This window comes from Abramis brama, assembly GCF_963993115.1.
Source record: "Abramis brama genome assembly, chromosome: 1".
In the NCBI taxonomy this organism is placed as follows: domain Eukaryota; kingdom Metazoa; phylum Chordata; class Actinopteri; order Cypriniformes; family Leuciscidae; genus Abramis; species Abramis brama.
The window spans coordinates 50,110,035-50,133,263 of NC_139963.1; the positions used below are offsets into that span (position 1 = coordinate 50,110,035).

General features: G+C 38.5%; 2 protein-coding genes and 1 long non-coding RNA gene across 3 annotated transcripts in view; all 3 read left to right on the top strand.

Annotated features, from left to right (window-relative positions):
- The window catches only part of LOC311081484 (zinc-alpha-2-glycoprotein-like), a gene marked incomplete at both ends in the record, with an annotated part of 524,658 nt that overhangs the window by 224,948 nt on the left and 276,481 nt on the right, over positions 1-23,229 (top strand). The gene's annotated exons all lie outside the window — the stretch shown is intronic.
- On the top strand, positions 2,511-6,480 carry LOC311086970. The gene is made up of 4 exons (XR_014607152.1): positions 2,511-2,574; positions 2,844-2,888; positions 3,789-3,824; positions 6,444-6,480. It is a non-coding gene; the product is annotated as an uncharacterized lncRNA (long non-coding RNA).
- LOC311096222 (uncharacterized protein) lies at positions 10,463-22,559 on the top strand. Its single transcript, XM_084135260.1, has 2 exons — positions 10,463-11,143; positions 20,575-22,559. The coding sequence occupies exons 1-2, from the start codon at positions 10,681-10,683 to the stop codon at positions 22,518-22,520; spliced, it is 2,409 nt and encodes an 802-aa protein (XP_083991386.1). The 5' UTR covers positions 10,463-10,680; the 3' UTR covers positions 22,521-22,559.

A 23,229-nucleotide genomic window follows, 5' to 3' on the forward strand; every position in this document is an offset into this window, starting at 1 on the left:
CAGGCTTGTAATTCACATGCAACTGTTCCTTTAAGAAATACGGCCAAAAGCACTGAGGGGGAGGGGTTAACAACCGTCCAACATTTTTAAGGTGGAACGAATAGTTCGACGAATAAGGAGCTGGCGAAAAAGGAGCTGGAGTCAGCCTCGTCCTGCCTGCTTTGTCGGACAAAATGAGTAGTATGAAGCTGCAGACTCGGAGCCTGCATCTACAGTCCCGCACCCAGAGTCCCGCATTCTCAGACCCCTCGTTTTTCGAGACAGCGCCTCCTATCAATCGGATAAACATTTGAAGAACTTAAGCCGAAACGCGAGTATCGTCAATTTTATTTAGCGAATCATACTCATTCGATTTCTTTTTTAATCAAACTACTTTATATCTCATCGATACACCAACATATGAATAGTCCATTTAATATTTGTAAAGATAGTTTGTAACAAAATTTGAGCCGTTAATGTATGTTTTTTCGCCTTTTTTTAAAAAATATCAAAATATTAAAAAATATTTTGATAGCTGTTAGCCTTTAACCTTGGACTTTTTGTAGACAAGCCATTTTAAAAATTGTATTAAAATTAGTTTACATTAAAGTAGACCAATTAAATACATTAAGTGTGTTAATATCAAAGAATGTCATCATTAATTATTTAATCAGATTTACCTTTTGACCTTTTTTTAATTACCGGACCTTTTCTCCAAAAACTATAAATTGAATTAAGTAATGCCGGAGTAATTATTTTACTTTATATAATTTATGTAGACTAGGCCTACTTAAATTAGTTCTTATAAAACGTAAGTATTAAAATTTATCAATATTAATTTAACTGTGATATGAAGTTGTTGCCAGCCATTTACAACTCATACAATTGCCTAATAATCAAATTTACTATGCCTTCACTATATATTAACCAGTCTATATTAACATGTGAGCTAGAATGTGTCATTTGGCCTTTTGTTTGGGTTCCTTCTTTTAATTTGTATTGACTGAAATGTTTTATATATTAATTTATTTATTTATATGGACAGGCCATCATTCATGGCCTATGTGAGATGCAGGCATTATTCTGGCAGGAGGCTGAGGAGGTGTTCCTCTGTGGCCCTACTTATCACCCTTGGTATGCTTGTAATTTGCATTTGCAAAAAAAAAAAAAAAAAAAAAAAAATATATATATATATATATATATATTACACAATATTTTTGACAATGGCATTCATCTTTTATTTTAGTGAAGTCGAGGAATTTGACAGAGCGATTGCAAAAAGAATGAAAAAAGAAGAAACATTCGCCTACCAGAAAGTAATTATTTTAGCTTATGCATTTACATTACATTTTACATTTATTCATTTAGCAGACGCTTTTATCCAAAGCGACTTATAAATGAGGAGTTTTTTTTAATGCAATTGAAGATGAAAAGTAAAGTCACTAACACAATTCTTTCTTCCTTTTTTTTTTTGCTTTGTCCTGTTTACAGCAAGATGATGTTTAGGTGATCGTTAAATAAAGTACAGAATTGTTTATTATTGGTGTTTTGTCTACTCTTATTTGAGTTTTGCTTTGCATTTAAAATATCAAAAAACAGGTTTTGTAATGTTAGCATGGTATAATGTTAATTAGACCATTTGAACTGAAAGAAAATTGGAATTTGAATAAAAAAAACATTGTAGCAATATAATATCACAATATTTTTCAGAAGATAGTTCAATCTGTAATTGTATCCCTTCCATTAGTAATTTTCTTTCAATTACACCCATGCTCAAAAAATAACTACTGGGTAATTTGTTAGTCAGAGAACACAATGAGTTTTTCTGGCACATGCATTAAAGCAGGGAACGCAAATATTTATTTGGATCACTTTAAATAAAACGAGACAGTAATATTGCATCCTATTGTTTTCAATGGCATTTAAGGGTGTTATACGATCTTCGAAACAGTAGGAGGCGCTGTCTCGAAAAACGAGGGGTCTGAGAATGCGGGACTCTGGGTGCGGGACTGTAGATGCAGGCTCCGAGTCTGCAGCTTCATAATGTTGGACAAAATGGCGGATGGCGGATTATGATTGGTTAGATCGTCTGTCAATCAAGCTCCCTGCGAAGGGTCAATTGCTTGGTATTTAAGTTGTTCTCTTTTCAATGTACTTTTGTCCATTCTCGTTAATGCATCAGTTGAGCTATCTCGCCTTGATTTGTTGAATTACCTTCTGAGGTTGTTATTAAAGACTGTTAACCTAATCTTATTCATCATCTTCTGCTTCTACAATGCGTGGCAGTATACTTATGAATTGCCTATTTTTATTTTATTTTTACGCAGACTTCGAAAAGGCAATCATGTGTAAGCAAACATTTTCCTTTCGTGGCCCATTACAGTAGCCTATGTGTGTTCTCAATATTAATTGTCAAACTAATATCTGCATACAATATTGCAGTATAAAGTGAAACAATAAAATGAGATAAACTGTTTGCAATATAGTGGAACGAAGTGTTCTTGCTCGCAAAACTTTTTCTTTTGATTTCAGGTATGGTGTTCTGATGATTTGTGCTACCGGCAGTGGGTGCAAAGAAAATAAATTCCAGGATGGGTAAGAATTAAGTTAGAATGTATAGGCCGATATACAGTAGGTGAAATGTTGCTATTTCCCCAGTCTAAAGAATCACTGCTTTTTAAAATGTATGGTTAACTTCATCGCAGTGCAGGAAGTAAAAAATGCATGGGCCTAGAACGTATCCTAAATAACTTGCTGTATTTTCTCAAAGTGCTTGTAATCAATGTAACAACATTTAGAGAAGATTTGTTACCTTGTGCAGTGTGTTTGGTTGTTTGTTTTATGTTGTGTTTGGATTTGTCTAGACTCGATCGTACAGCAGGAAGCACAAAGGAGAGGACGAAAGTTACGTAAGTGTCAAATCACGAAAATAATCACAGAACTTTGAAAATGGTAGAAGTTATCAAGAATGAGGACTAGTTATAGTAAAATGTTACTTTTGTAGAAAAATGTTTTGGAGTGAACTTAATCACAATTATCTGTTCTATTTATAGGCTACTTGAATAATGCTTCTATATGTTATAACATTGTGGCACTGACGCTGCTCTCTGTTTCTCCTTTATAAATGTGTTTACTGTTTATTTAACTGCTGTTGTGAGGAGGAGCAAGGTACATAGCTAAAAAAGGGAGAAAAAGGAATGAAAAGTTGCAGTGAGCTGTTTGGGAAAATATACTGTCTTCTTTACGTTTTGTTGTTTTGGGGAATTTAGGATGCCTCCAGATACCCATGTTTTTAGGTTGTAACGTTCAGAAAATAAACAACAGCCTTTTAGTGTTTGTGAACTGAATCTTCATATCTTCTATTTCTTCTGAAATTACATGACACAACACTGATGTAAGAAGTGAGATGCATACCACATCTTTCGGTTTGTGATTCCCAGAAGACAATGGAGAATAAACTGCTGAGATCGCTTCAGTTATCCACTCAAAAATTAGGATGGCATGAGACTAATCCAGAGGGAGAGCAAACACTGTTCAACCACCTGCCATGTACTTTTCTGTTTATCATCAATAACACTTCTATATTGTTGTGTCATGTATTTTCCCAGAATAAATACTTTTCTCCCTGCTCCTCCCCCAACTATCCCTTGATTCAAAGTCTTTTCCATGCACTAAAATGTTGTCCAAAGTTCCCACCATCAGAGATACTTTCATTAAATTAAATCCAATCAGACATATTGATGTCAATTAGGACATTTGATACAATAACAATACCTGTAAGTGTTTTCTTTTTCTTTCTTTTTTTTCAGAGAAAGAGCGAAGTACAAGTTCTGAACGTCCTAACAGTAAGTTAATTCTATCTTTTTTTTTCTTTCTTTCTTTTTTTTTTTTTTTTGCAGATATAATATAATTGTTTTTAAACAGTTTCTGGTGAAAGGTTTTTGATTATGTTTTTTTCATTACTAGTATATATAATGATTTAATATGAAATCAAATTGTGCATTAATTCAATTACATATGAATCACAACGAGGAGCTCGACAGGGTTCGGCTAATGGGGAACTCATCTGGCGCAGAACGGTGCATGTATCCGGTCCATAGGAGGGGAATGGTGCAGCAAGCCGACACTTTGAGCAGGGCCTACAGTGTTGACTGGCTTCTATGAGAAGAGAGCACACGGGAGAACACCGGCTCGACATCAAGGCTATAAAACCTAGCGAACGTGTTTGGTGTCGCCCAGCCTGTAGCTCTACAAATATCTTTCAGCGAGGCACCTTGTTCCAGTGCCCAAGAAGCACTCCACCACTGGCATGGCACGTCTTGGGACTGGTATGCCATGACGATGGCATCGATAATCCAGTGGGCCTCCCTTCTGCTGGCCTCCATAACAGACGAAGAGCTGGTCTGAGGTCCTGAGGCTTTGCTTTCTTTTCAAGTATAGGCACAGAGTACGAACGGGACAGAGAAAAGCCAGGTCTCTGCAGTGCCGTGGGAACCAGAGATAAGTCCCAAGAGGGTACGGTGGTGGTTGGGGGGGTAGGCAGATTTAATTTCCTCATGCCCCTCAGGAACCTGACGAACAGTTTGTGCTTTCCCAAGGATTTTCCGTCTAGTGCATCGTGATGAGCAGCAATCGTGGCAACATACACTTTGAGGGTGGAGGGAGACAGATTTTGCTCCAACACATCTTGCAGGAAGGAAAACACAGTACCGACCAAACATCTTCGCGGTCTTCTGGGTGAGAAGAACACCACTCAACAAACAGGTTCCACTTCAAGCGTAAGCGTCCTTCTTCAGAGGATTGGGCCAGGGAGGGGCTGTCGCAAGGAGCATCAGCTCAGGGAACCAGGTTCGGTTGGGTCAATAAGGGGCAACTAGCAAGACCTGCTCCTCGTCCTCCTTGACTTTGCACAATGTCTGTGCGAGAAGGCTCACTGGGGGAAACCCATACTTGCGTAGACCCCAGGGCCAGTTGTGTGCCAGTGCACCCATGCCAAGGGGCCCCACGGTCAAGGAAAAAAACAACTGGCTGTGGGATGAGTCCAGAGAGAAAAACAGCTCCGAAGTGGTCCCATATCAGCTGGACCACCTGGGGATAGAGTCTCCACTTTCCTGGGGCCACAGGCTGTTGTGAGAGCTCTTTGACTGCATGATTGAGCAGGCCAGGGATATAAGTGGCGCAGAGCGACCCCAGATGCTTCTGAATCCATAGAAGGAGATGGCTGGGCGAGTTGTGACATGATGGTTGATGTATGTGTTGTCTGTACAGACCCGTAATTGCTTGCCTAGTAGCGGCTTTTTGAGGCAGCCCAACGCAAAGGCGTACTGCTAACAACTCGAGGCAGTTGATGTGCCTTTGCAGTTGGGGGCCCATCCAGATCTTTGCAACAGCATTCCAGTTGTATGTGGCACCCCAACTGGTGGTGGAGGCATCCATGGTAACCACAGCATGCCTGGACACTTGTTCTAGGGGCACTCCTGTCCAGAGAAATGAAGGGTCTGACCACGGTCTGAGGGTTTGGTGGCAGGCTGGAGTGATTGTCACACAGAGTGTGCCTCTCTACCACGCCCATCTCGAGACTCGGTCATGAAGCCAGTGCTGAAGGGGCCTCATATGAAGCAACCTGAGCAGCGTTATTGCGGCTGCTGATGCCATATGCCCTAGGAGCCTCTGAAAGTGTTTCAGGGGGACCACTGTACTGCTCTTAAATGTATTCAAGTAGTTCAACACTTACCAAACACGTTCCCCTGTGAGGCATGCCATCTGGTTGACGAATCTAACCGAGAAAGAGATCTTCTGCAGAGGTGACTAAGCACCAGGTCCCTGTGTTTGCACAACTGATCCCGAGACTAAGCTAGTATCAGCCAGTTGTCGAGATGGTTGAGAATGCGAACACCACACTCTCTCATGGGAGCATGGGACCTTCATAAAGACGCGAGGCGACAGGGACAGCCCGAAGAGTAGGACTTTGTACTGATATGCTCCACCCTCGAAGTCAAAGCACAGAAACGACCTGTGTCGCGGGAGGATCAAGACATGAAAGTATGTGTCCTTCAGGTCGATCTATGCAAACCAATCTTGGGGACGGATGCATCGGAAGATGCATTTCTGTGTCAACATCTTGAACGGAAGTCTGTACAAGGCGCGGTTCAAGACTCACAGGGTCAAGATCGGCCTTATAATATATGATAAATAATAATGTTAAAGTGTATTAATTATTTAATTATAATAATTACATTTAATGTGTACTGTAAAGACAGAGTTATTTTACATTAAATTATTCAATTTCTGTACCTGAATACATGTACATTTACCTAAAAAACATCAAGCACCTCTTATTTATTTGTATTTTTGTTCTATTTTATTTATCTGTGATTGTAATTTGTTTATTTCCTATGCAGATGCAGTAAATCCTAAAATGTTAATGTGGACATTTGATAAAATTTGTGTTTTTTCCCTCCCAGAGAGACAGCGAAGTACAAGTCCTGAACGTCCTAACAGTAAGTTAATTCTACCAATTTAGCAGGTGTTACATAATTGTTTTTATGCAGTATCTGGTAAAAGTTTTTTTTTTAACCTGTTTTCTATTAGTCTGCAAGTATATATAATCATTTAATATGAAATAAAATTGTTATTAGGGATGCAGTGATCATGATTTTTAAAGTCCGATTCAATTTTTTTTCAACAAGCAAATTGGCAGATTAGGATACCTGATTACGATTGTTGTTGTTGTTGTTTTTTGTTTTGTTTTTATTGAAAAAAAAATGAAAAACATGTATCTTCCCCCGACAGAGAGTCCAGGTTTACAGCTGGTATTTTATCGTTCCTTAGAAGGATGCAGGGTTGCGTCCAATTCTAGATATGTGCGATGAGGCAAATCGTGACACAATCAGATCCGAGGACTGCTTTGTCACGGTAGATCTTTAGGACGCATACTGCCATATTCTGTCCTTTCTCAACTCAGAAAGTCCCTCGGGTTGCTTTCGGGGGCAAAGAGGTACCAGTATCGTGTTTTTGTCACCCCGTATTTTGGCTCAATGTGGAGCAGATGGCAGTTCAGCATTGAGATATCGTCCTCCCTATATGAAAAACATGGGGGTTAAGGCTGAAAGCAAAGAAAAGTGTGCTTTCTCCATTACAGAGGACCACTTTTTCAGGATTTGTGAGGGATTCGACGACAGTGCATGCACGTCTATCTCCTGCTCTTATCGGTTTGATCCTCACAGCTGTGAGCAAGATAAAGCTAGGCCAGTCACTCACTGTCAAACAGTTTTGAGACTGTTAGGTCTGATGGCAGGTGCTTTGTACTTTGGTTATATGGAAGAAGCCTCGGTTCTTGTCCTAGGGTTCTGTGCTAGGAACTCCTTGTCGTCGTATATGCTTCTCTCACATGCTGGGGAGCGATCATGGATGGTCGCTCAGTGTCTCACTCTAGAACTCCCAGCACAAGGAAACTGGTGGGACTCATCACTTAGATCATGTTAACTGCCTGGTTGGTACAGTGCTGGAATTTCTGCAGGATCAATTCTCTGTAGGGCTATCCCCCACCACTCTAAAGGATAAGGGGGTAGCGTAGCTGCTTACCATACATCTTTGGGTGGAGTCTTTGGGGAGAAACCGTTGGTGTATCCTCAGTGGTGCGTAGATCAGGTGGAGTATGGCGGCTTTGTTAGCCTTATAACGGGGTATCCCTACAGACTGGTCCCTTCTGCACACATTTGTCAGGTTTACAACCTAGATTTGGGCTTTACCCCTGGGTCCCAGGTGATTTCTGTTGTTGTTGTGCTCGCCTTATTTCATACAAGACAGGCACTGGTCACTAGGCAGCATTGGTATAAACATTCCCATTGTGTCAATCTCGACGCAGTACGGGAAAGTTATGACTGTAACCTCGGTTCCCTGAAGAGGGAACGAGACGCTGCGTCGCCCTGCCATTCTTCCAGTGTGCCTGTGATGGACTTGCTTTGGCCTATCAGAAGCTGACAATGTTTGGTCTGGGTGTGCTTTATAGCTTCCTGTCATTACATCATCCTCTTGTACGACATTGATTTCAAAAGTGCTTCACTCACACAGAGTGTTCCCATAGTGCCAATCTCGACGCAGTCATAACCGAAGCGTTTTGTGTCCTTAAAGAGTCAAGTCAAGTCAAGTCAACTTTATTTATATAGCGCTTTTCACAATACAGATTGCATCAAAGCAGCTTCACAGTATTAGATAAAATAGTACATCAGTGTTTGTTTCTAGTGTAAAACATCCACGTTTGTTAATGCTGATCAATAGTATTGTTGATTGATTAATTAAATTAAGTATCCCCAACAATCCAAGAGTGTGATGGATTGTATGGCGATAGAAGATTAGTTAAATGCACAGGAGCTATATCATTTAGAAATGTAGAGATGATAAAATTGGTGTTATATTGCATATTATATGGTTATGTGGCATATATTTTTGACCTAGTAAGACCTCTACACAGTCAAATCCCTGGTGTTAAATTTAACACCGCTCTGTGTTTATATGGGAACCACCAGCAGGGTGCTAAAAGTAACACTGAAGCAGTGTTAGAGTTAATGAGATAATTAAGAGATTAATTGAGTGATGATTGAGCATTGAAGACACCTAATGATAACAAGCAGAATCACTGAAGAAAAGAGAAACACAAGAACTACAACTGACTTCCGGAGATGAAATCAACTGAAGATAAAAGACAACATTAAATCTCTGAAGATCTCAGCAGAGGAGGATTTAACAACTCCACAAACAGCATTACCAGCTTCACTTATTGTCAACTATATATAGAGAATGAACAGAGTTTTAGATGTTTATGTTTTATTGGAAATAATAGGTTTTATGAAGTCACCATAATGGTGATCAGTGTTTCATATAGTTGGGCAGTTTGACTCTTGGCTTTTTAATCAAGTTTGTGGTCTTTGTAACAGTGTTTACCAAAACACATCATTTGTTACAAAGGAAGCCAGAATGAAAGATGATCAAGTGATGTAGGCTAATTTTAACCATCATGAAGTAGAATGATTCACTAATCTCATCACTGAGCAAAAATTGTTATTTGTTATTAATAGATTAGTTTTCACCAACGATAATTTCTTGCCACAGGTCAGACATTCTGAATCGTGATTTTTAAAATACCTTGTGGATCAAATTATTTTAGACACAAAAAGACATCGAGAATTAGCATATGAATCTCAACAATGGTGACATGCTTCATGCAGCAATCCATGCTGGGAGCCACCATATTATAAAACTAATGGCTCCCAGCATGCATTGCAGCATGAAGCATGTCACCATTGTTGTGATTCATAAGCTGATTCTTGATGTTAGTGTGTGTATATCTCTACGGTTTCTTTTCTCGCAATGTATTTAGAAAATTAAAATTCAGAATGTTTGATCTTTGGCAAAAAAGTGTTGATAAAAATACTATAGGTAAAAAAATGAGTGTCTGTAACTTAGCCAACAGTTTTACAGCCTGTCCACTGACAACACCTGCTCAGAACAAGTAGTCTAGGCCTAGTCATATTTTCGTTATCACACGATGACTGACATATCGTCACATTATAACATATTGTCACTCTTGCCTGTCTTCAAAACTTGAGAGCCCTGCAGAAATAAGGTCAAGCTGGTTTGTAATAAGAGAGATTTCATGACTTTTCAGTTGATTTCATCTAAGGCTATGTCTGGAAGTCAGTTTTAGTTCTTTTGTTTCTCTTTTCTTCAGTGATTCTGCTTGTTATCATCAGGTGTCTTCAATAATCGAACAATCATCACTCAATTAATCACTTAATTATCTAATTAACTCTAACACTGCAACAGTGTTACTGTAACACCCTGCTTGTGGTTCCCATATAAACACAGAGCGGTGTTAATTTAACATTGGGGAATTTACTGCAACTGCATTTTGGACTAATTGTAGCTTGTTTATTGAGGATGTAGGTCAACAAGCTAGTAAAGCATTACAGTAATCTAGTCTAGAGGTCATGAATGCATGAACTAACCTTTCTGCATCAGAAACAAATAGCATGTTCCGGAGCTTAGCAATGTTTCTGAGGTGGAAGAATACTGTTTTTGTAACATATGCAATAAATGCAATATGATTTTCAAAAGACAAGTTGTTGTCTAATATAGCTCCCATGTCTTTAACTGTAGAGGATGAAGTTACAGTACATCCTTCCAAATGCAAATTGTGTTCTAAGAGATTTTGTGTTCAGGTTTTTTGGTTTTTGGTACATTTACAGGTTTTTGGTAAAACCATTTTTGGTTTAATGTAATTTTCACATTTTACTTAAATTGCGACAGCTGTAATCGATTAAGTTTAATTGCACATTTAATTGCCATTTTTTGCCCCTTTAACTTGAATTTGGGGGGCATTTTCATTTATATTGGTGGCATGTTTGCCCCAAGACCCCATTAATTTCCTACCCTGGTGTACAATACTAAAGTTTGAGTTTTTTAATATGTTTTTCAGTGTCTGTGATTTTCTCTGGAAAAAAGAAGCTGAATCTGGTGCTGTGTGGAAAAGATACAACACTTAAGGTCTCTTTGTCAAAACTTTTACGAGGGAAACTGATAAAACCTTCATATCAGAGAGAGAGCAGTGAAGAGTGTGTGAAGAGAGAGGAGACAATACATGGACGTGTGATCAGTCTGGTGGAGCTTCCAGCTGTCAATCACCTCTCAGAAGAGGAAGTGATGCGTCAGACTCTCCGCTGTATTTCTCTCTGTGATCCTGGAGTTCATGTTTTCCTCCTCATTGTTCCTGCTGGCCCTATGACTGATGAAAACAAAGCAGAAATAGAGAAGATCCAGAGCATATTCAGCTCCAGAGAACACTTCATACTGCTATTCACCTCAGATCTCCCCGTTGAAGAACCAGTGACAGATTTGTTCAAATCCAACCCAGAATTTCAGAGGTTAATCAGTCTCTGTGGAGGTCAGTACAGAGTGATGGGGTTAAATGGACCTGAACACCCAAGCCAGATCCCAGAACTACTGGATTATATAGAGAACATGAAGATCGAACCCTATTCACTTCAGATGTATGTGAAAGCTCAAAAAAACAGAGTCAGACGTGAAACAGAGGAGAAATATATAGAAGAACTGAAGAGAATGGAGAATGAAAATAAAGAGTTAAAGCAGAATACTCAGTTAGAAGGTTAGTGGTTTTTTTATTTTTATTTTTTTTATATTAGTTTATGTAGGCCTATCTTTATAAGAATGTAGCCTACACAGTAAATTCCCCAGTGTTAAATTAACACTGCTCAGAGCACATATGGTCCCACTCTACATGGTGTTAAAGTAACACTGAAGCAGTGTTAAAGTTAATGAGACAATTAAGTGATCAATTGAGTGATGATTGAGCATTAGTGATAAACACCTGTTGTTGTTAACAAGCAGAATCACTGAAGGAAAGAGAAACAGTAGAACTACAACTGACTTCAGCCACAGCCTTAAATTAAATCAGATAAAGATAAAAAGACATTAAATCTGTGAAGATCTCAGCAGAGGAGGATTAAACAACTCCACAAACAGAATTACCAGCTTCACTTATTACTAACCAGACTGACTTTATTTCTGTCATATGTCTATTAGGGCTGGGCGATATATCACATGACATTGATATGCGCCTCTCATCAGTAAAGCCGGTTCCTTGATTAGTAGTAAATCGCTTTAGTTGGACTCTTGACCCTTACTGTATATTATCAACTTTAGACTTTGTTTGTCTGCTGTTATTGATTTATAACAGTCAAATGAACAAAGAAAAGTGTGATCTGATAGTGTTGGTTATGTTTTGACATAATCATGCTGTGATCTGAAAAAAGAAACTTATTGAGATAGTTTGGTGTAACTTGTTAGCAGCAGCTCTGTGATTCTATTGATTCACATATGATTATCGGCAATTTTTTTTATACTCCAAAATATTTAATAAACATTGTTCTGATCAAAACACTTTCAAATGTATTTATTTAGAAACACAGTTTCTAAATAAACTCATTAATGGCTCCCATCATGCATTGCGGTATGAATAAATTATGATCTGAATTGTCTATGTAATTTACTTTTCCTAATTGAATATTCTGCTCGCCACCATTGTTGAGATGCATAGATTGAATCTTTATATCTGTGTGTGCCTAAAAGAAAGTTTTTTAAAAAAAAAATACTTTTAAGAAATCTTTTATATTATATCTAAAATTTTGGATATTTATGCAGAATCACAGTTATGCTGTAATCAACAACATAAATCAAAAACATAAAGTTCAAATGATGATTGTCATAACATCACTTTTTTCTTTGTTCATCTGGCAGTTGTAAGTCAGATACAGCAGCCAAACAAAAATTAAAGTTAATAATATAAGGGTCAAGAGCCCAACTAAAGCAAACACCTATCACCATAACGGTGGCTTACAATTTGAGATTTTCTCCTTCAGTGATTCTGCTTGTTAACAACAACAGGTGTTTATCACTAATGCTCAATCATCACTCAATTGATCACTTAATTATCTCATTAACTTTAACACTGCTTCAGTGTTACTTTAACACCATGTAGAGTGGGACCATATGTGCTCTGAGCAGTGTTAATTTAACACTGGGGAATTTACTGTGTACACACTTTTCCTTTAAAATATTCCAGCAATCATGAGCAATCATGTTGTTAGCCCTGTAATACTGTTGTTAATGTAGAATCAGAACTAGATTCACTTCATGATTCATGAATGAATCACTCTTTTGAGTCATTTCCAGGAATTGGTCAAATCTGTAAACAAAACACATGTAAAGTTATAGGATACTTTAACTTTATTGCAAAAAAAAAAATATTTGCCTAGAATTAATTACAATAAACCTGAAGAAGCATCCCATTGATCACCAATGATAAAGAAAGTCTTTAAGTTCATGCTTTTTAAGTTTAAGTTCCAAAACCTGCATGTGAATCTTGTGACTGCAGACAAATACATTTTTCATTTTCTCTGAAAATAATGCTCTCATGTAGGTTATAATTGGAACATTATAAATGGAACAGACCATCGTTCTATCGATGCAAACAAAGTATTTGAATAGATATATAATATCTGAATAGATTGAACAGAATTCTGCTCAACCATTAAATACATTTTAATCATGTTTGGAGGTTCTTATGTTACATCACTGCTGAGGAAACTCCAGAACATGTGATGCAATTTATTGATTAATTTTGTTATTATTCATGCTTGACTATTATAAAGTATATGACAGGTCATAAAACCAAGTTTGGACTTGTTCACAATGTCAACTGCATCTGAACCAAATTTTGTGTTGATATCTCAAAGAAATCAAAAGTAACAGCACTTGCCGAGCTAACAGATTTTTGTTATAAGAACATTCTCCAAATATTCAGTGTTGGTTCTGGGAACGTAAAAAATGTCCAGTTTTCTTGACGTTAGAGGAACATGTTTTAAAAGATATCATGTTCCTCAAACGTTCTTTCAACTTAATTTTTATTTAAAATTCAACTTTCTAGGTACGTTGATTTGTAACATTCCAAGAACATAAAAATGTCCAGGTTCCTGAATGTTACTATAAATGTTATTTAATGGTTAGTGTGATGTTCCTGAAAAATTCTTTCAATCATCTTTCGAAAGAGTAGCACAAACTACAACTTTATTCAGACACAGCTTTGAACTGAAGATAAAAGACATTAACTCTCTCAAGATCTGATTAAACAACTGATTAAAAATTACCAATGCAGAAATGTTCTCCAAAAAACCTGAAATTGCTGATAAAGCACCAACTGAATGAAAGTCAAAGGTCAAGAGCCCAACTAAAGCAAACACTGATCTCCATGATGGTGACCTCAAACAAAACATTTTCAATCAGACATCAACATCTAAACCTCTGTTAATTCTCAATAAGAACTTCTGTAGATGTGTGACAGAAATAAAGTCAGTCTGGTCAGTAATAAGTGAAGCTGGTAATGCTGTTTGTGGAGTTGTTTGATCAGATCTTGAGAGAGTTAATGTCTTTTATCTTCAGATCATTTAAGGCTGTGTCTGAATAAAGTTGTAGTTTGTTCTTATTTCTCTTTCATTCAGTGCTTGTTCACAGCAGGTGTTTGAATGATTGAAAGAATGTTTCAGGAACATCACACTAACCTTTCAATAACATTCTATTAATATTCAGGAATCTGGACATTTTTATGCTAATGTGACGACCTGTGCTTTGAACGGCGTCGAGAGCACCTTGGGCACATAGCCGTGTCTCGGTCTGAGGGTGACTCTGGAATCACCGACCCCAAACTCCATGCAGGAAGGGCTCATGGAGAGTGCCTGCAAATCACCTACTCGCTTAAAGGGATAGTTCGCCCATTTAAGACATGAAGTTGTATGCAATCCTTACCAGCACTATAGTGCATACACACTGACCCACTCTGTGGTCACCTCCCTGGTCAGAGTTCTGGCCGCTGGAAGTTTTTCAAGAAAGTAGTCTCGGTTAGTTTCTGGGGCCTCAAAACTGTGCGTTTTTACGTGAAAAAATTATATGCATTTCAAAGCTTGATTAATATACATCACAAAAAACACTCCAGACAAAATTCATACCTCAGTTTTAATCAGCACTATTTTCTTTCCATTTCTATCAATCCGCGCTGCTGTCAACGTCAACAGTGCGCACGTTCTGATCAGCTGTTCCATAGTGTTTACACAATCGAATGACAACGACGTAAAAAGTGGAAAATTAACAATGGTGCGAACTTGTAAATTCCCAGGTTGTGACCACAAGAATGTGCCGGGATCACCGTTCAGATTCCATCATTTTCCTGTTTCGGATATAGCTATGAGACAGCTTTGGCTGGTTGCCATCGGCTACTCTGCGGGAGCTAAAATATCCAGAATAAAGGATTTTCGTGTGTGCAGTGCTCACTTCAGCGAAGACGATTACATCCCCAACCAAGGAGGAAAAAGAAATTCAAGAGTGGGCTGATCTCATCAATTTACAACTGCCAAAGAAGACGTCATACTATTCACTCTAATCTACTCATCTGATACCTGTGGTTCAGGCGTACACTGACATGCAAGAGTCAATTTTGTCAAATGTTATAGGAGGATCTTTGTTGACATCTTTGTACGCATGCGCGAGTGGTTGTGTGGCAACAAATCAAACAGTATTGCGGGCTGTAAAGACGCGACGAGCACTTTCAAGAGAGTTAGCGGGCAAAATCCACAATATATAAGCACTTTAACATCTGAAGACCGGAGGAGGTTTGGAGAGAAGCTCAAAATTTGTATTGGTGACAAAATCGAAGTTATTCAAAGCCCATATGAGATCTCCGCTGACTGTGCGTGCAACTCCCCAAACAGACGAGGCATTTATACTTGACGCAACTGTTTTGTTTTAGACTGAACACCAGACCATACAACTGATTTAGACGCGCAAACTGGGTGATGATGAGATGTACTAATATCCGTCTGCTCGGGCAGATTCGGCTCAAAGTCGTGCATCTGCGGATGCGGAGGCGCGCGCGCTGTTAAGCCGAATCTGCCCGAGCAGACGGATATTAGTTTTTTTATTACCTTCGCGCTCATGCGGACGCGTCGAGTATAAACAAGGTTTTACAGCTCAGCCACTTGTTTTTTTCATATTTTTTTTGCAAGTGGAAGATCTTGGTTTACATTTGGACTTGGATGTGATCTTATAGGCTTGAAAAGGTTGGTGACCACTGCATAACGCAAACCCAGTCAAACGTTTGACTGCAGTATCTTCTATTCTATGCGCCTTATAACCCGGTGCGCCCTATATATGAAAACAGTTATAAAATAGGCCATTCATGGAAGGTGCTCCTCTGCTTATAGTGCGGAAAATACGGTAGTCTGGGTGCTGTGGATCGCGGTTTGGGACACCTGAATCAGAACGCGAAAACATATGACTCGGTTGATTTGACTCAGTTTTATTATTTTCTTATTTTATTCAATCTTCTATAAATACATAGTCACTAAGACTTAGACCTACCATGAACAAAATGAGCCTCACAAACTCGATCAGTAACGTTAGGAATCCAGGCTTCGGAGCGTCCAGGTTAATTGCACGCAACCATTTATTTCGTTTTTCGCGATCCTTTTCGGAGGGAATTCGAAAAAACTTTTTATCAGGCCCCCAACGAGCCGTACAATCGACCACACAGCAAGAGTGAACCATCATCTTCTCTAAATCATCCTCCAAACGTGCAAAACAATCAAATTACAGGTATCTAGCGGTGTTTCCTGCCACACGATTCCCGTGATGCAACGCGGCAAACATAAACAATGACATCACAAAAAGATCCGCCTATTGATTGCAACACAAAACCTCAATTGTGTGTGTTCAATCAAATAGTTTTCTCAGCAAATTGTACCTATATCCCTATATACTGTTTTTATATTAGACCTCTTTTCACGTGATTTCCACTGGAGTCTAAACATCAGCTTGTTTACCGTACAGTTTAGACATGGGATCATAAAGTTAGTAAATAGAGCTTACCCGTGGTACTGGTACAGCAAAACTCTTTAAAATCTGTTTTTTTTTTTTTTTTTTTCCTCCTTGGTTGGGGATGTAATCGTCTTCGCTGAAGTGAGCACTGCACACACGAAAATCCTTTATTCTGGATATTTTAGCTCCCGCAGAGTAGCCGATGGCAACCAGCCAAAGCTGTCTCATAGCTATATCCGAAACAGGAAAATGATGGAATCTGAACGGTGATCCCGGCACATTCTTGTGGTCACAACCTGGGAATTTACAAGTTCGCACCATTGTTAATTTTCTACTTTTTACGTCGTTGTCATTCGATTGTGTAAACACTATGGAACAGCTGATCAGAACGTGCGCACTGTTGACGTTGACAGCAGCGCGGATTGATAGAAATGGAAAGAAAATAGTGCCGATTAAAACTGAGGTATGAATTTTGTCTGGAGTGTTTTTTGTGATGTAAATTAATCAAGCTTTAAAACGCATATAATTTTTTCACGTAAAAACGCACAGTTTTGAGGCCCCGGAAACTAACCGAGACTACTTTCTTGAAAAACTTCCAGCGGCCAGAACTCTGACCAGGGAGGTGACCACAGAGTGGGTCAGTGTGTATGCACTATAGTGCTGGTAAGGATTGCATACAACTTCATGTCTTAAATGGGCAAACTATCCCTTTAACTGATGCCAATGCCAGCAGAAGAGCAGTCTTTAGCGATAGTGGCTTTAGTTCAGCCGACTATAGCGGCTCAAATGGTGGGCCTTTCAGGGCTCCAAGAACCGTGGAAAGGTCCCATGCTGGTATAGAAGGAGGCCGAGGAGGGTTCATCCTCCTGGCCCCTATAAGAAAACGAACAATGAGGTCGTTTCTGCCTAGTGATTGATCAGCCACAGGAGTGTGGTAGGCTGCAATGGCTGCCACATATACCTTGAGCGTGGAGGGCGTGCGTCCCACGTCCAAAAGCTCTTGAAGAAACGAAAGAACCACTGACACCTCACATGAAAAGGCACCAGCTGGCGAAGACCACCCTCTTAAGAGTATATAATCGTCTAGTAGACGGTGCTCTAGCTTCAGTGATAGTGTTTAGGACTCTCTCTGTGTGGTCCCCGGATACCCGTTGAGGGGCCACACATGAAGGGCCCACAAGTCTGGGCAGGGGTGCCAAACCGTCCCGTTCGCCTGTGTGAGGAGGTCTTTCCTCAGAGGTATTGGCCAGGGGGCTGTGCTCAGCATCTGTGCCAGCTCTGGGAAACCATACCTGGGTCTTCCAGAGGGGAGCTATTAGAAGGACATTGCTCCTGCTCTTCCTGATCCGCTCGATGACCTGAGGGATCATCGAGACAGGAGGGAATGCATAGAGGGGGCAACTGGGACAGGCATGGGTCAGCGCGTCCTTGTTGAGTAAGGGACGCGCCATGACTTCATGAGCTCTTTGTGTACCTTAGGGAAGAAAGGCGCTCGTTTGTGACAGGGGGCCTGCTGGCGCCCGGGCGAGACCATCCATCCAATCGGCTCTTCACAGGCTCTTATGCAATACGAAGTGACCGTTCTCGAAAGGGAACTGGACATTTTTATGTTCTTGGAATGTTACAAATGAACGTTCCTAGAATGTTGAATTTTAAATCAAAATTAAGTTGAAAGAACATTTGAGGAACATTAAAACATGTTCCTCTAACGTCAAGAAAACTGGACATTTTTTACGTTCCCAGAACCAACACTGAATATTTGGAGAATGTTCTTATAACAAAAGTCTGTTAGCTGGGGAGATCTCATTATTCTCCCAGCAGAGTTAATTTAACACTGGAGTTTTTGCTATGAAGTTTCTAAACTTTAAAATGACACCTACACAGCAAAATCCCCAGTGTTAAATTAACACTCCTCAGTGTTTATATGTGTCCACACTACAGGGTGTTAAAAATTAACACTGAAGCAGTGTTGAAGTTAATGAGTTAATTAAGTGATTAATTAAGTGATGATTGGCCATTAGTGGTGACACCTGATGATAACAAGCAGACTCACTGAAGGAAAGAGAAACAAGAACAGAAAAAAGAGAAACACAAGAACTACTGACTTTGAACCATTATTGCACTAATTATTTTACCAGTTTGACTTTATTTCTGTCATACATCTACACACGGTCTTATTTAGATTTAACAGAAGTTTAGATGGTAATGTTTTATGGAATGTTTCGTTTCATGTCACCATTATGGTGGTCAGTGTTTGCTTTAGTTGGGCTCTTGACCCTTTACTATTTAACATTAGTATTTCTCTGGCTGCTCCAACTCTGTGCTTATAGAGCATATGTGTTGTGGCAAGAGAAACTATGATTTGGGCTGTGTTTCCTGAAAACATCGCAAGCCTAATTTGATCGTATAGACCATTTGTTGCAGTTGGTCTGCAATCAAGTAAGGCTTAAGATGCTTTTGGAAATTCAGCCCTGGTTATGTTTCAATGATGAAATTAGTGACCTGATTCAATGACGTCACCCAGCATTATACACTGGTTATCTAATTGTTTTATTAATTTTTCACTACAGTAGTTACTTCCAGCAATGTTTTAAAGATCTGAAGGATTTAAAATCACACACTGACATCAAGAATCTACATATGAATCTCAACAATGGTGACAATCAAACAAATGCTTAATGTTGCAATGCATGATGGGAGCCACCAATCAGAACGCATCAATGGCTGACATCATGCATTGCAGCATGAATAAATTATGCAGCTGAATTGTCCTGTAATTTTCATTGTTTTTTCTGTTGGCTTTTATTTTGCTATTGTTTTGTTATGACTTTAGTAGCTTGTTTTGTGATGTTCAGAGTTGTTCTGTTTGTCACTAGTTTGTTTATTGTCACCATTGTTGAGACTCATATGCTGATTCTTGATGTCTGTGCGTTTAAACACAATGGGCCCTATTTTAACGATCTGAAACGCAAGTGTCAAAGCGCAAAGCGCAAGTAACTTTGTGGGCGGGTCTTGGTGCTGTTGCTATTTTCCCGGCGGGATAAATGACTCTTGCGCCAGGCGCAAATCTAAAATGGGTTGGTCTGAAGAGCTTCATTATTCATAGGTGTGGTTTGGGCATAACGTGAAATAAACCAATCAGAGCGTCATCTCACATTCCCTTTAAGAGCAGGCGCGCTTGTTCTAAAGCGGGTTCCTATCATAACGGCGGATTTGCCAGACGTGCACCAGGAGCGGTTCACAGCCGAGGAGAGCAACGCTCTCGTCAGGGACATTGGGGATGGAGAAACCCACCCAAATTAACTTCGGTTAAAAAGGCGTATGATAATTTGGGTAAATGTGTAAGCTAGATGTATGCTTTTATAATAAATAATCTATCTATCTATCTATCTATCTATCTATCTATCTATCTATCTATCTATCTATCGTAATAATGTATGATTTGCAAAAATGAAAACTGCTGCTTCTGTGTAGATGAGAGAATCAAAGTGCGCGTTGTGCACACGCTACATTGATTATGGCCAAGCATGCACCCTTAAAATAGCATATGAATAACATGCGCAACGCGCCACAGACTTTAAACTATTTTTTCCTGGTTAGTGGCACAAATGTTTTCTAAATCTGCAAAATAGCATGAAGGAACGTTTGCACTTTTATTATTAAAAGTGTCAAGAGCCCAACTAAAGCAAACACTGACCACCAAAATGGTAACTTGAAAAGAAAAATCCCATAAAATATTACCGTCTAAACTTCTGTTGACTCTCAAGAACTTTTGTCGATGTATGACAGAAATAAAGTCAAACTGGTAATAATAAGTGCAACAATATGTAATGACTCGAAGTCAGTAGTTCTTGTGTTTCTCTTTTTTCTGTTATTGTTTTTTCTCTTTCCTTCAGTGATTCTGCTTATTAACATCAGGTGTCACCACTAATAGCCAATCATCACTTAATTAATCACTTAATTATCTCATTAACTTCAACACTGCTTCAGTGTTAATTTTTAACACCCTGTAGTGTGGACACATATAAACACTGAGGAGTGTTAATTTAACACTGGGGATTTTGCTGTGTATTTTGTGTTGGTTAAACAAGAATGAATGTGTGAATTAATGATAACTTTTAATGATATTAATACATACATACATTATTTCAGGTGCTGAATGTTTGGATTATCTGAAGTTTTTGAGGATTGTGCTGATCGGGAGGACAGGAAATGGAAAGAGTGCAACGGGAAACACTATTCTGAGAAGAAATGAGTTTGTAAGTCAACCAAGCATGGATTCAGTGACGACCGTTTGTACGAAGGGAGTTGGTGAAGTTGATGGTCGATCAGTAGCTGTTGTTGATACTCCAGGACTCTTTGACACTGAACTTTCAAATGATCAAGCGGTGGAAGAAATAATGAAATGTGTTTCACTGTCGTCACCTGGACCTCATGTGTTTGTCATTGTGTTGAGTTTGGGGAGATTCACCAAGGAGGAAAATGATACTATGCAACTGATAAAGAATATCTTTGGTTCAAAAGCTGCTCAGTTCAGCATCGTTCTGTTCACTAGAGGAGACGAACTTGAGAATGTGTCCATAGAAGATTATGTGGAAAGAGGAAACAATACAGAACTGAAGAAACTGATCAGAGATTGTGGAAACAGATTCCTGGTTTTCAATAACAGAGAAAAACGAGACAAAACTCAAGTGATTAAACTGTTAAACATGATAGAAGAAGTGAAAAATAGTAATCAGGGACGATACTTCACTAACAGCATGTTTGAGGAGGCAGAGATGTCCATTAAAAAGAAAATGGAGGAAATACTGAAAGAAAGAGAAAGAGAAATTCAGAGTCAACATGAGACATTAAAAGCCAAATATGAGATGGAAATGGAAAATATGATAAAGAGACTTGAGGAAGAAAAAAAAAGAGCAGATGAGGAGAGAATGAAAATGCAGAATCAGCTGAGAGAAAAAGAGGAAAATCTCAGAAAAGAGTTTGAGAAAGAAAAAGAAGAACAGGAGAAACGAGAGACTGAAAACCAGAAACGATTAGAAGATGAAGTACAACTAAGAGCTGAATATCATCAAAAAATAGAAGAAATGAAAAAAGAGACTGAACATCAGAGATTACAGTATGAAAAACAGCAAAAGGACAGAGAAGAAGAAGATAGAAAGAGAGAAGAGAAATACAGACAAGATCAAGAAAAGATGAAAAATGAACAAGAACGTATTATAGCAGAATTGCGAATAAAACAGGAAAAAGAAATAAAAAAGAAAGATTCGGAGGAAACAAAGAGAATCAAACAAGAAGAAAAAGAAAGACGGAAATGGGAAAAACAAATAAAAGAGGCTGAAAATGACAGAAAAGAGATTCAAGAGGAAATTAAACAACAACAGAAAGAATGGGAGAATGAAAAGAAACAACAGATGAGAGAACGAAAGGAAGAAGAAAGAAAGAGAAAAGAGAAACACAAGGATCAACTGAGAGAAAAACAAGAAGAACTGGAGAAAATGGAAAAGAGATTTGAAAAAGAGAGAGAAGAAAAAAGACAGAAGATAGAGGAGGAGAGAGAGAAACAGAGAAGAGAAAGAGAAGAAAATGAGAGAGAATATGAAGAAAAGAAAACTGAAATGGGAAGATATTATGAAAGGCTGGAGCGAGAGAGAAAAGAGGAGTGGGAGAGAAGAAAACAAGCAGATGATGAGAGACGAGAAGCAGAGAAAAAGAAATGGAATAAAATAACAGAAGATCTGAAACGAGAGCGAGAAAAGGAGATCAAGAGAAGAGAAACAGAAGAGATGAAGAGAAAAGAAAGAGAAGAGAAAGAGAGAAATGAAATGAAAAAGGAATATGAAGAGAAAATAAAAGTCATAAAGAAGAAACATGAAGATGAAGCCAGGAAAAAAGCAGAAGAAATGAATGATTTCAGGCAGAGAAATGAGCAGCACGTTCAGGAGCTCAAAGAGATGCTGGAAGAACGTCAGAAACAACATGAACTACTTGAAAAACTCTATCAACACCTGCAGGTCCAGAAAGGAGAAGAAATAAAAGAGCTACTACAAGAAGTTGAAAAACTGAAAAACAAACCAGACAGATGTGTCATGATGTAATAATTCTGAGAGAAAAAAACAAAAACAAAAAACATTAATGCTTCTTTTTATTGTTATAGTTACTTATGGAAGAAAAATAATGGCAAATGTCTTTAAAAAAAAAAAAAAAAAAAAAAAAAAAAAAACGCATTGCATTAACCGGGATTGCATTTTAATGAATTGTATTTTTACGGTTTGCATTTTTATGGGCTGAAATTCAACATGGTTGTATATTTATGAATATTTGGTAATGCTGTAGATTACAGCCCGCAATACTGCGTAATTAAAAGGAATTTACAGCGTAACTTTTGGTAATTATAGTGTACCTATAAAGTACTTATGTTTAAGTATAAGGGAACCATATGTAAAGTTTGCGAGAACATACTGTGCACTGTTAACCATTGCTGTAAAAAAGGCCAAATTCTGACAGTATCTTACCATTTTCATTAAAACAGTAATATACCATAGAAAACAATGCATTCTGGGTTATATCTGTTGTTTTTGAGAAAATAGCCTACAGGAATATACTGTGAATTATCAGCGCTCAAAGTCGACACTCAGAGGCTGTTCAAAATCACACCCTATACCCTCATTCACTATTCCTACATTAGTTCACTAATATAGTCGACTCAAATGAAAAGAAGTGAGTGAATTGAGAAACTGATGAACACCTGATAAGCAGAATCACTGAAGGACAGAGAAACAAGAACAGAAAAAAGAGAAACACCAG

What these genes read in the sequence shown, in the direction of transcription:
- LOC311096222 (XM_084135260.1), top strand. Translation starts at nt 10,681, where the DNA reads ATGCGTCAGACTCTCCGCTGTATTTCTCTCTGTGATCCTGGAGTTCAT. An exon ending in GCAGAATACTCAGTTAGAAG is followed by an intron (nt 11,144 to 20,574) that starts GTTAGTGGTTTT and finishes ACATTATTTCAG; the next exon opens with GTGCTGAATGTTTGGATTAT.